Raw genomic sequence first — 12,786 nt, 5'->3', positions numbered from 1 at the left:
ATATCTCGGAGCATCTCTCCTGATCTCGTCCGTCCTACTTACAAAAGCTTTGAAGCGTTGTAAGGAGAGATAGGAAGTTTTAAATACTGAAAAACTGATGACCCTCAACTCTTCAGAACATCATATACATGCATGACATATTTCAGGAAATAAGTACTCCTTGTATAATTTTTTGTAATGATTATCTAGTTATATTTGGCGTCAAACTTTGTTGATAATTTAAGTGGGTCACCACGGAAGGATTGGGAAGCCTTAAAACCATATTGCAAGGAGCTATGGCCACCAAGTAAGCTACGTATACCATTCAGGAATGGCCAGGAAGACAAGACAACTTCCTTGATAATCCCGAATTCAAGGAGAGATGCTTCGAGATATCCCGAATTCATAGTGAATTTATGATTTAAATCTCTTTTTGCATGCCTTCCACTTTATAAATGGCGCAAGCAGATTGAAGCAAAATACAGTCCACGGGATTAGAACGAAAAACGTGGTTGTGATTATGAAATTGGTATTTACTGCCAAGATTTTCTTATTCTTGCTCTTTCAACATGTTCTGAATGGATAATCAAATATTCTTTGCGTCCAAATTCATTACGGGAACATATGAAAGTGCATAAACAGACGGGATGAAGCAGTACTCTGCTCCAGTTGGCCAGAATCAGTTTCACTACGTATACCGGCGATTTATGGGTGCGAGTTTCCGCTAACACAATAGTTAATGGGGGCAAACCAATAAATTCGACATTCAGTGTGTACCATGCTAAAGAAGAACATCCGGGTACCTACCAAGGACTCTCTTGATTGGTTAAAAGTGAGTCAAAGTATCATTCTTAACCAATTAATCATCGCTTTTAAGTGGCTAAGTATCGCTTTTAACGGATGAAGCGGCTAGGTGGAAGAAATTAGCTCCACAAGCGAATCATAAACCTGACATAGATGGTAATCTTACTTAAATTTAAAGAAGCAATATCTATTATAACCTAATGGTATATCATGGATACAACCAAAAGCTTGTATCTTTTGGTGGTTTTGATTTATCGCGCCAAGAGCAGAGCAAATTGGTGAAAGTTGTCATGATTTTCTTAGCTGACAACCGCGGAATAACGGATCTTGAGATATTATGATGAATAATAAGTAAACTAAGCGCAAGCAATCATAATAATACGAGAAAGATAAATCAACTCACAAGACACAAGATTTATAGTGGTTCGACAAATACATACAACTTGTATATATTTTCTACGTCCACTTTGAACCGCACCAACTCAAATCCACTATGAAGAAACGATTACAACGTCGTGTGAATCCCAGCAAACCCTTGGTCACACCGCAACAATTACCCGAGACGATAACCTTGTCTCTTGTTCCTCACCAATATGCTCTCACAACGAAATCCTAGCTTTAGCCCTAAAAGCTATACAAGAAATCTCTCACCGATCTCTTAATCGTTTTCTATACAATGTACAAATTCTACAAGGCCTAATTACCTATTTATATAGGTTACAATGTACAAATTCTACAAGGCCTAATTACCTATTTATATAGGAAACCTCTTCCCTAAATAACCACGGCTAACTTTAGGAAATAATTAATTAGTCTTCACTAACTAACAATCTCCCACTTTGAAGACTTATTGATTGTCTTCCAGTCTTCAACTTTGGATTGACGGTGCTAAAACATCTTCATGTCAGTGCGGCTCCCCTTCTAGATCCTCATTCTGAGAGACCAACTAAAGCCTTGCAGAGCTTTAGCTTGTCTGATGTAACTCCCTTGGTAAACATATCCGCCGGATTCTTCGAACCAAGAATCTTCTCGAGCTTCAATTCTCCTTCTTCTAAGAGATCCCGAATGAAAAGATTGTGGATATCTATATGCTTCGTCCTAGCATGATAGGCTGAATTCTTGGCTAAATGTATAGCACTTTGACTGTCGCTAAACAGAACATTATCTCCTTGTTCCTTGCCCAACTCAGCTAATAATCCTTGTAACCAAATCATCTCCTTGCTCGCTTCCGTCACCGCTACGTACTCCGCTTCCGTAGTATACAATGTCACCAACTTCTGTAACCTTGAGTTCCAACTCACTGCAGCTGACCCCATAGTATAAACATAACCGGTCGTACCTAGCCTTTTATCTACGTCACCTGCGAAGTCTGCATCCACATAACCCCTCAAAATAGAACCACCTTTTCCATAGCACAATGGTACGTTTGTGTTACCTCTCAAATACCTGAGAATCCACTTCACAGCTTCCCAATGTTGTTTTCCTGGGTTGCTTGCATATCTACTCACTACTCCCACTGCATGTGCAATATCCGGTCTCGTGCACACCATAGCATACATTAGACTCCCAATAGCCTAAGAATATGGTACGTTGGACATGTACTCCTTTTTCATCTGTCTTCGCACACTGCATACTCGAAAGACGAATTTGACTTCCAAGTGGAGAACTAACTGGTTTAGCATTCTCCATATTGAACCTATTCAACACTCGTTCAATATATTCAGCCTGACTAAGCATAAGTACACCCTTGGCTCTGTCTCTTATGATCCTCATACCAAGAATCTGCTTTGCTTCACCAAGATCTTTCATAGCAAACTCACTTGCTAATTGTTTCTTCAAATTCTCAACTTCTTGTAGAGATGTTCCGGCAACCAACATATCATCCACATACAGTAGTAATATGATGTAGTCAGAACCATTCCTTTTGAAGTAACAACAATGATCTTCATTACACCGTGAGTAACCACTTCTATGCATGAAGTTATCAAACTTCTTGTACCACTGTCTCGGGTCTTGTTTTAAACCATTCAAACTCTTCTTTAGCTTGCACACCATCTCTTCCTTGCCTTTTACTATGAATCCTTCTGGATGCTTCATGTAAATTTCTTCATCTAGGTCACCATGAAGAAAAGTTGTCTTTAAATCCAAGTGTTCAAGGTAGAGATCTTCAGAAGCCACTAGACTTAACACTACTAGAATAGTAGTCATCTTCACAACTGGAGAAAATATCTCGTTGTAATCAACACCAGGTTTTTGTTGGAAAGCTTTCTGTAGGATCAGATTCTCGCAACAATTGTGTCTCAGCGAAATCATCAATGGAATTGCACAATAGCGTCGCAGAACAGTTTCAGAAAACAACGTCAGCGAATATCATGGGAAAGATGTGATAGTCTTGCGAAAATTAGAGAGCTTGCGAAGTTAACATTTATAAGGTTGCGAGAATATCGCAAACCATATCCGAAAATAAAGGACAGATTAGCTGTCATCCACTATGTATTTTCTTATAAATAGTCATTCGAGTTGTAAAGGAGGAAAGGAGATCTTTTTTGAGTGAGAGATAAGTAAATAGGAGAGAGAAATTTGAGAGCAGAGATCATTCTTGATTTCTTTATTTTCCTTGTAAGAATATTAATAAATTAATCAATAAAATTAAGAGTGTAAACCTAAAAATAGGATGGTCAACGATAAAATCATGCTAGGGGTGTATTGTAGGATTTCCTGCAACTACATAATGGCTTATACTGCACTCGGCCCGAAGAAAACCCCACTTAGGGTGCAGTCTCGTAACCATAAGCCCTATAGGTAAAAGGGATAAGAGGCTGCGAAAACAACTGGTTGTTGTTAAGACTGGATGGGAGGAGCTAACCTTGTATAGTAGAAGTACGCCTCCTTGAAGGGGCAACCAGGGGGAAGATAAGGGTGGCACCTTCCATTAGGGAGCTGATAAGTGTCTTAAGACGCAAATGTCATGAGGCTTATTATTCGCAAGGATAATTAAGGCTTGTCATATTTGTGCAACATTCCTGAAGAGGCAATAATACAAAAGAAAAAGATAAGATGAGATCAATGGGTTTTCGCATGAAAGTGCGAAGACGTCCTGCGATTTCATCGCAAGACGGCAATGTCATGGGGCTTTATTTTCGCAAGAATATTTAGGCCTGTCATATTGTCACAATATTCTTGAAGAGGCCATAATACAGAAGAAAAAGTTAAGGCAAGATCAATGGGTTATTGCATGAAAGTGCAAGGACTTCCTGCGATTTTGTCGCAATGACAAGAGGTGGCATAATAAGACCTTTAATTAGGAAGTCAAAATAAGACCACACAGGAATGAGATTTTGAAAAGAAACAAAATTCACCTCGCAAGAGCTTGCGAAATTGTACAATAAGAAAAAGTTTATGAAATCTCTCATTTGGATTCAAATAACAGAGGCAAGTATGGGAATGTATAAAATTAGAAAATGTTATTTATCTCCATATAAGAGATTTACTCAAAAATTCAAGAATTAATGATTATATTGATTAACTGTATAGAAAAGAAGAATTGTTTTAATTTACGCAGGCCAAAATGAAAGAAACACAAATATACAGAAAGAAGTAATAAATATACAAGTGCTACAAAGAATCAAAGAAGAAATAATGACTATTTCTTGGTTAATCCATCATTATCTTCATCAGACTTATTTCCTTCTTCATCTACGTCGGAATCCTCATCACCATCAGAACTTCCATCACTATCAGATTCTTCATCGTCAGCATCACTCTCAGAGATAATCAAATTGGGAGTATTTTGTGGTATTTCCTCTAATAGACAAGGGTAATCAGAGTGTGGGATATTATGATCATCACAAACCATCTGGAGGGTTTGATTGCGAAAATGCGTAGCATCATTCTTAAAATTTTCAATGGTGATTTTGATTTGATTCTTCAATCAAGAATACTTGTCGTTGCGAGAAGAAAGATTCTTTGCGAGTTCCTTCTTTTCAGCTTCAAGTTCTTCAATCTTTTCACGATATCTATTTTCAGAATCTGCAAACAAAAGACAACCAATTATTAACTTGATGAAAATCTATAAGAAGCAAAAGATTAGTAAAGAAGAGCAATTAGCAACCTTCTCTGTCAGAAATCATGTCTCTAATCAAGGCTGTATGTTCAACTTGGAGACTAACATTTACGCCTAAATCTTTTCTAGCATCATCTAAAATTTTCGCATCCCAGACAAATTCTTCCTCACTACTTATGAGAAGACGAGAACGAATTTGATTTTCCTTTTCGCAGAGCTCAATATTCTTGCGGTTAGCTTCATCTCGCTCAAGTAGAACTTCAAGGAGAGCCTCTTGGAATTTCGCCAGAGCCTTGGCACCTTGATCAGAGATACGATCTTTATCATCTATGAGACCGCTAATCTTGGTTCTCAACTCATTGGTTTTCTCTTTGGAATCAATAAGGAGACGTTTAAATCTGTTAGCTAAGCCTAAATTGGATCTATGATCAATTTCTAAGAGGCGAAATTGTGATCTAAGTTCATTTATAGAAAGAGATGAAATTATATCATTAGAAAAGTTATTTAAGGAATTGTTAAGACCTTCGAGAAGGGTATCATTATCCAAGGCATTAGGAAATGAACGAAGAAGGGTGGCTTCATCATAAAGACCATAAATGTCTGCAAAAAGGATCATTTAAATAAGATAAAACAACAAGATGAATGAATAAAGATAAAAGAGAAAAGTAATATACCGTAAAGCTGATTATTAGCTTGTTGAAGACTAGAAATTTTGTTCTTATAAGAGGAAGAATCAATTTCTAATTTTTTATTCTTCTCGCGAAGACCTTTAACTTCAACTTCAAATTCTTCATTCCTTTTGCCAAATTGAAGATTCTTCTTTTCAAGAATTTCGCGTCTTCTCTCTAGATCTAAGGCAACCGTAAAAGAAGCTTTTCCAGCCTGTGAAAAGAAATAAAAAATATTAATATAGAAAGATATTTTGAGTTATAACAATGAAGAAGTAAAAAGATGAAAGTATACCAAACTATTGAGAGAATGCAGGAAGTCGGGAGTCACAGATCTAGAACTCCGCGAAGAGAGCTATCACCATCTAGTAAATGGACACCACAGAGGGTAGCAAGAGCTTTGCAGGTATTTGCGAACTGGTATCTCCCATTCCTTGTAGAGAATCAGAAAAGAGGCCAGAAAGCTTAGCCATAGAAGATTCGGGAGGAGAATTTTCAGTTCCAGCGAGATCATCATTATCCTCATCATCCTTGTCACTTTCAGAATTCTCGTTAAGAAGAACATTTGAAGGAGAAGAAGAACGCACTTTTCTTTTCTTTGGAGGAGGACCAGTTGATTTTCTCTGCGAAGAGCACCTTTACCTTTATCGCCAATCTTCGCAGCATCAGCAGATTCTTCTACTTCAGCAATAATCTTCGCATACAGATAGAAGTAAGAAATGGGAGCATGGGAATGACAGTACTATTTAAAGTCATAAGAGAAAATTTCTTACCTCATCTGTATATAAGCGAAGAGCCAACAGAGTACTAGATTTCCCAGTCCTGTTATAACTATCTTTTAGTTTTTGGATCTGCGGAATATCGCAAGAGTTAGTGAACATAATAATAAAAATCAATGAAGAAGTATAAAATGAGTTAAAGGGGAGAAGTATACCTCCTTCTCCTTTTCGGGCCAGGAGAAAACCCAAGGTTGATATGCTGCGAGATTCGCAGGAAGAACATTTGATCCAGCAATGTAAGGACCCTTTAGCATTAAAGTAACACGCACCATTTGTCATCTTTGGATTGGCGAGGAGTTGTGTTTTTACCAGAATGCTAGTCAATATCTTGCATAAGAATTTTAGATTCATCAATGTTATCTTTTCTTCTTAATCGAATACCCCAGCGAGTATTTTCTTTCTTCATGGAGATAAGTTCGTAATTTTCAAAGAAATTCGCCACTGTATACTTCTCATCAACTATTTCTAGGTTTGCGAATTTTGGATCCCTAAGTTCACTGGAGTAAAGAGTCCTCTACCAGCACCACGATTAGCGAATTCTAGCATTAGACGGATACAATCCTCACTTAGTTGGAAAATGGCTCGCGAAAATCCCGGATGAGCGAAATTTCATAAAATAAAGGGATGTCTGGGTTATAAAGAGGAAGAGGGGTACCTGCGAGAATTTGACCTAGCGAAATTATGATTGATTGATCATCACAATTTTGATTGGAGAAAAGCTTGACAGAAAGAATTGATTTGGCATTCACATCAAGAATGGTGGAGAGTGTAAGACCTTTATTAGCAAGATCTTTTTGGACATCTTGAAGATTCTTCTCATATCTATGACCACTTGGAGCCATGATTGAATAAAGGGTATGGGAGCGTATGGAAAGTAAAAGAATTGAAGGAAGAAAAAATTACAGCAGCAGAATTTGCAGAAGAATTACAAAGTTGCAGAGATGACAGAATAAAAATAGAAGAGAAAGTAAAAAAGAAAAATGAAAAGAGGGAGGGAGAAGAGTATATAAATAAAATTTACTTCTCGAAAAAATAAACACCATTAAGACGAAGAGACGTGAGCGGTTGAAAAGTAGCGGTTACAGAAGACGTGTCAAGAAATAAGTGGAAGAGAGAGAGTACGTGTGATAAATGTGGAATATAAAAAGATAAGGAGTTGCGACATTTCTCAAATCATTCTCTACTTTGCAGAGAAGATTTGAGAAGAGGAAAGATGTAGGATCAGATTCTCGCAACAATTGTGTCTCAGTGAAATCATCAATGGAATTGCACAATAGCATCGCAGAACAGTTTCAGAAAACAACGTCAGCGCATATCATGGGAAAGATGTGATAGTCTTGCGAAAATCAGAGAGCTTGCGAAGTTAACATTTATAAGGTTGCGAGAATATCGCAAACCATATCCGAAAATAAAGGACGGATTAGCTGTCATCCACTATGTATTTTCTTATAAATAGTCATTCGAGTTGTAAAGGAGGAAAGGAGATCTTTTTTGAGTGAGGGATAAGTAAATAGGAGAGAGAAAGTTGAGAGCAGAGATCATTCTTGATTTCTTTATTTTCCTTGTAAGAATATTAAGAAATTAATCAATAAAATTAAGAGTGTAAACCTAAAAATAGGATGATCAACGATAAAATCATGCAGGGGTGTATTGTAGGATTTCCTGCAACTACACTTTCACAACCAACCTCGCCTTGTAGCGAATATCTCCATTTTCTTCAGATTTCATCCGATAAACCCACTTGCTATGCAACGCCTTCTTACCTCTTGGTAATTTTACTAACACCCAAGTGTCATTCTCATCAAGTGAATTTATCTCATCCTCTATAGCAAGTTTCCACTTGCCTGAATCATCAGCCGCTAGTGCTTCCTTAATATCTTCAGGTTCGCCTCCATCCGTAAGTAATAGATAATTTAAAGCATACCTTGGGTTTGGTTTAGGAGTTCTTGACGATCTTCGTACTTCTTGTGAAACTGTAGGAATAACTCCCACTGCAGTAGAAGTCTCTTCAACTTGTACTTCTCTGCCATCAGCAACATCATGCTCTTCTTGTTCCATACTTCTTCTAGAAACATCATCAATATCGATATACAACTCCTTATCGGCGTTGCTTGACATGACATCTTCAACTTGTGTTGTATTCTTGTCCTTGTACAGCTCATTCTCATTAAAAGTGACATCTTTACTTCTAATAACTTTGTGACCCTCGTAGTCGCAAAGTTCTTCCCGAGTGCCTAAGATGCTTTTTAGAAGACATTCCTCTCTGGCATAGGCATGTTCCAGCTATATCTATACATTGTGTTAACCAAGCTATAATAGCTAAAGCTAAAAATAAACAATCTCAATCGGCGTTATTTCCATTGATTGGATAAAGTCCAAGGAGAATATCACACAACGTTTGACGAAAGGTTTATCCAAAGAGATAGTTAGAAATTGAGGTACGGAAAAGAATATCACACCATGCCACATCAAGTTTCAACAAAAAAAGAATATACAATTGTGTTATGGAAAATAATTTGTGGATATTTTACTCTTCATGTTGGCATGGAGAAATCATCCCGATTTTAATTGTCGTTATTGAAAATGATGCCGACATGAACAGTAAAATTTCCCTCAATTAATCCTTCATAAAAAAAATCCCCAAAATAGAAAAGGTTTTGCATTATGAGTTCAAAAGAAGACTTCATCAACTGGAAAATTTCTCACGAAAGCATTATTTGTTCCAGCATTCCAGAAATTCGTTCACCGAAATTGAAAAGTTTCGACTCACAGATTTGCAAGCCAAAAATTTATTGAAGTACTCATCAGGGGGAGCACCATCACATAAGGTGCATTCTATTGGACTGATTGTGTTGCGCTCTTTTTCCTCATCAAGGTTTTTCCCACTGCGTTTTTCGTTGTCAAGGTTTTAATGAGGCAACATTTGTATGTCCAAATCTTTTTCCTTCGATCAGGTTTTGTCCTTTGGGAATTTTCTGACAAGGTTTTAACGAGGCAATTAGCTTAGACACAATGTCATCAGGGAGAGTATTATAAACGTGTAATTATGTTAAGAATATCTATGGTGAATCTCGTTTATTACTGAGATGCCATTGTGTCTAGCCTTATAAATAGAGGCTCTAATGTTGTTTATCAATAATACACATTTAGTGAGAACTTTTCTTCTTTCTCCCTTTACTTTGTGTCTTCTTCTCCTCTTTCTCTATATTACAATAATTAGTGTATAATTCTTTTTCAATGTCAATATCGGAATTTATATCCCATCTTTTCACCTACAGCATTAGTGTCTACTTCTAGGATACCGACTCTTTAGAATAATCCATCACTCGATAAAGACTAATGTCCTCCAGAAATGTAGCGTGCAATGAATGAGTCAAGCATAACGAAATAAGCATCAAGAGGAATTACATCTTTAAGTCTCTTCCATACTGAATTTATGATTTAAGATCGAAGCAAAACATAGTTTATAGGTTCATTTTGCTTTCAGCACAAAAAATGTGCTTGCGGTTATAAAACTAGTGCTTATTGCTACGGATTTCTTCTTCTTCGAGCAGTGCTATCCCGCACGATTTTGCGGGAAGCTATCCCGCTTAAGCGGCTCTTTTATCGTTAGATCATGATAAAATCCAGATCTAACAGCCTTGAATCCTTTTGGGGAAGTGGTGGGTCCTTTTCTGAAAAATGGTGGGTCATATCCTGAAAGTGATGGGTTATTTCCTGAATGTGAATCTAACCGTTGATTTGATCATCCAACGGTAAAGAAGTCTCTTTTGAGGAAAGTCATCCCGCAAAGTCGTGTGGGATAGCATTTGTCTTCTCAAATACTCCTCCTCGTATCAAAAGTTACTATGGGGACATATGAAAGTGCATAAACAGACGACAGGATGAGGCAATACGCTGCATTAAACGGGGTAGAAATGCAGTAGTTCATTCAGTTAATTTAAAATTTAAAATTCATCATTTCTTGTCATTCGTATCGCTAGATTTACTATGAAATGGTGGTCTTGACTTCCAAACATTGTGTGTGTCTGAATGGATTTGGGAAATGGCTCACCAATTGTACTTTTCATGGTTGACCATTCAATAATTGAGCCCTCCACTTTCTGTTCTTCAGCCTGAATTGTGCTTGCATTATGTTCTGCTCGGTGCTTTTAGTTTCCTGCCTATTTACTTTGAAATGTTTCATGTTTCCTAGATGCACTTTGATCCTATGATGAATGACGCCAAAAACCTTCTTCAGTACATCTGTCTTAACTAGTTTGTTGCGTTTCTTCTTACAGTTGTTAACCCATGCCTTCTCTTTTGGCTGCAGGCACGTCCCTTGTTTAAAGATCGAAGGAAATTCTTGCGGATGGATCGATCCAATGCTTCAGGGACAGTGTCCTACAAGAAGCCAATACCAAGCACTAGTTCTCTGCTTCAGCGTGGTTAATACTAATTTCTGATAGTGTGAATTTCGTTTGTTTATTTTTTGTCATGTTAAAGCTGGATTCATTATACTTGTATTAGTGAAGTATAATTGAATGAAAGCATCATCAGTGAAGTGCATGGACTTCTTACTCATTGAAGATCAGATCCTTTAACCTAAAAAAAATCTGATATACATAGTTTCAAATGAGGGAACAGACTGGGTTGGCAAATGAGAGAAGAAAGTGTAGAATGGGAGAGACGAATGAAAGCACGTGATAAGGAGGCTAAGATATGTGAAAACCAAATGTTGGTGTTTGTCAGATTGTGCTCCAGGCCAGAGCAATTTTTAACACCGAGGCAACTTTCAGGACCTTCATATTAGTACTTCAGACCTGGGCAGAAACTATTTGCACCTTGGGATCAGCCTTACAGACCTTTGGAGCAACTCAATTGATCCAGGGAGCATCCTTACTAAAGACCTGGGGAGCGGCTGTACAGATCTCAAACTATCTGTAAGTATTTCTTTCTTGATTTTTAATTCATAAAATTTGGAAAATCTCTTAAACAAACATGTGAAGTTACTGTAAATGGTCATAATTATTGTCGGTAAGTTAGTATGATACTTCTCTACACGTTAGTAAGATATTTCATTTACAGCTCAATCTGTCATTAGACAAGATGATTCTCTACCATTTCTTGAAGACCTGGTGTTCTTTTTCCTTGGTGTTTGTTTTGATTTATTTAGCAGCAATGCGGGGCCTAGGAATAGAAGACTGGATTTATCATGGAATTGATCAAGGCTGGAGTATAAAGGTTCTTTACTTTCAAATGAAGCTAATATTGAAGAAACATTGGATGATACAGAGTTACCTATTTTGCATCACCTCGCGTGGCAGGTTTTTTACTTCTACATTTTGTTAAAATTGGATTTCATTATACCTACTTTGAATTTTTGATTTTGAATCAAATTCTGTGTATGAAAAGATTTGTTATGAATCAATTTATTTGTATGAATGAAATGCTTAATTCTATTGTAAGTATTATACTGTGTATGAATCAATATGGCAATAGCGGCATATAAAATTTTTTGGACCACAATGGTTATAAACTTGTGAATACATTTTTGCCACTGGTAGCTGTCGCATGCTTGCAGCAGTAAATGGTGTGGCAAAACATTTTGCAAACAAAATAAAATAAAATATCAAATATAATTATTTAAAATAATCACATTTTTGCCTTAGTCTTTTGCCTCACAAGGTGGTGTCGAAATAGATTTTTAAAATAAAATAAAATAAAAATATTGGAATAACTAAATTAGAAAATACTTTTTTTCCTCGAGTTATTGCCTCACCATTTGGTGTGGCATAAAACTCAGCTTTTGCCGCAGTATACCGTAGGTGTGGCATTAACTTCTTGTCACACAGATTGTTGCTACACGGTGTGGCAAAAGGTTTTTATGTTGCAAAAAGCTTTTGCCACATAAATAGTGGGTTCTTGACACATGAAGAGGGTGCTACAGCAACTTTCTTGTAGTGAATATTGTATCAAATAAAAAAAATAAATCAAGGGTAACTAACTAATTTATCTATCTTAGGACACATTTCTCATCCCACTACCACTACTTCTTCCATCATCACCACCATTAACGTCATCACTCCACCATTCTCACCAACACCCACTGCTGATCCACCACCCCCTCCCACCATCACAACCACCATTGGTGTCAACTGATTTAGTATAAAATAAATTTGTTATGTACTGTATTAATGAAAGTGTATTTATTATGAAATATTAATTAATTAATTAAACAAACATTAATGGTGATTTGTGACTATTGATTAATTAAACAAAAATTTATTATGAAATATTAATAAACACATTTATTATTGAAAGTTAATTAAACTGATCATCCTACAACCGTAGATTTAGCTTTCCCAAGAAATTAATGATAAGAGAAATTAATTAAATTGATCATCTTTAGTAGGCTATAATTATAAGACATTTATGATAAGATATTAATAAAGTATTTATTATAAGAAATTAATGATTCAATAATGATGTGGACAACCATAGTCATGGATTT

At 36.5% G+C, this 12,786-nt stretch overlaps 1 protein-coding gene across 2 annotated transcripts in view; it reads left to right on the top strand.

Annotated features, from left to right (window-relative positions):
- LOC113336280 overlaps positions 1–587 on the top strand; it is a 23,970-nt gene extending 23,383 nt beyond the window's left edge. Inside the window, exon 4 of one of the 2 annotated variants that reach the window (XM_026582231.1) lies at positions 1–587. This exon is cut by the window's left edge and continues 1 nt beyond it. In XM_026582231.1, the coding sequence (XP_026438016.1) occupies positions 1–63 (63 nt within the window). In that variant the 3' untranslated portion in view covers positions 64–587. The other variant, XM_026582232.1, reaches the window with a different exon arrangement.
- The last annotated feature ends 12,199 nt before the right edge of the window (positions 588–12,786 follow it).

The sequence above is a fragment of the Papaver somniferum genome, unplaced genomic scaffold, assembly GCF_003573695.1.
Source record: "Papaver somniferum cultivar HN1 unplaced genomic scaffold, ASM357369v1 unplaced-scaffold_152, whole genome shotgun sequence".
Lineage (NCBI taxonomy): Eukaryota > Viridiplantae > Streptophyta > Magnoliopsida > Ranunculales > Papaveraceae > Papaver > Papaver somniferum.
Note: the sequence above shows the minus strand (reverse complement) of the source record. Positions and strands in the feature narration are given on the sequence as shown.